Source organism: Gekko japonicus, unplaced genomic scaffold (genome assembly GCF_001447785.1).
Source record: "Gekko japonicus isolate JY-2015 unplaced genomic scaffold, Gekko_japonicus_V1.1 scaffold3730, whole genome shotgun sequence".
Lineage (NCBI taxonomy): Eukaryota > Metazoa > Chordata > Lepidosauria > Squamata > Gekkonidae > Gekko > Gekko japonicus.
Genome location: NW_015175481.1, coordinates 45129 through 46216, shown reverse-complemented (window position 1 = coordinate 46216; position 1088 = coordinate 45129). Strand labels below are relative to the sequence as shown.

Sequence of the window (1088 nt, the reverse complement as noted above, 5' to 3'; positions counted from 1 at the left end):
CTACCATTTTCCTTCTCACACTGACACAGAGAGTCCTCCGTCTTTCTGTGTGATACCTCTGAGGATGCCAGTCACAGCTGCTGGCGAAACATTGGGTCCTACGATGCCAAGACCACGGCCACACAACCCGGGAAATCTACAACAGCTGATTTGTGCAGATTGTCCAGTGGGACAGCGAACAAATGTGTGGAGGTATTAACAGCTGATCTGTGGGGAGTGAAACTGAACAAAAGGCGCTTAGGTCTCTTTAGCTTGTAGAAACGACGACTGAGGGGTGACATGATCGAGGTTTATAAGATTATGCATGGGAAAGAGCAGGTAGAGAAAGAGGTACTTTTCTCCCTTTCTCACAGTACAAGAACTCGTGGGCACTCCATGAAACTGCTGAGCGGTCGGGTTAGAACGGGTAAAAGGAAGTACTTCTTCACCCAAAGAGTGATTAACACTTGGAGTTCACTGCCACAGGAGGTGGTGGCGGCTACAAGCATGGACGGCTTCAAAAGGGAATTAGGTAAGCATATGGAGCAGAGGTCCATCAGTGGCTATTAGCTACAAGGTACAGATAGGGGCTCTGGGGCAAGTGATGCTCTGTCATCTTGGTGCTTGAGGGGGCAACAGTGGGAGGGCTTGTAATGTCCTGGCCCCACTGGTGAACCTCCTGATGGCACCTGGTATTTCTGGCCACTGTGTGATACAGAGTGTTGGACTGCATGGGCCTTTGGCCTGATCCAACATTGGCGTCTCTTCTGTTCTTATGTTCTTAAAGTGGGAGGGCGGCTTCCCTTTCCTTTCCCAGCCCCCTCGCAGCCTCCTGGGTTGGGGCAGAACTCGTCCCTGGTGGGGCTCCGCCCCCAGAGGCCCAACCGTGGCTACAGGCCCGCTGCCCTCTGTCTTCAGACGCCTGGAGTTCTGCATACCTGCGCCGCATTCCAGAGAGGGTCGTGCGTCTTCCCTTCCTCCAGCTGCTGCAGCGTGTACAAGTGAGTCCTCTTGTCTTTGGCATGCAGCGCCAGGGTGGTTTGGGCCCAGGCAGAGGCACCTGTGGATAGCAACCATGAAAGTTAACGCCTTGAAACTACATGAAGGAC

The 1088-nt window shown here is 53.3% G+C and overlaps 1 protein-coding gene across 1 annotated transcript in view; it reads right to left on the bottom strand.

Moving 5' to 3' along the window:
- LOC107122831 (deoxyribodipyrimidine photo-lyase-like) overlaps nucleotides 1-1088 on the bottom strand; it is a 22698-nt gene that overhangs the window by 6862 nt on the left and 14748 nt on the right. The window contains exon 8 of the mRNA XM_015425972.1: nucleotides 918-1039. Coding sequence (XP_015281458.1) covers nucleotides 918-1039 — 122 coding nt within the window. The remainder of the gene's footprint in view (nucleotides 1-917; nucleotides 1040-1088) is intronic.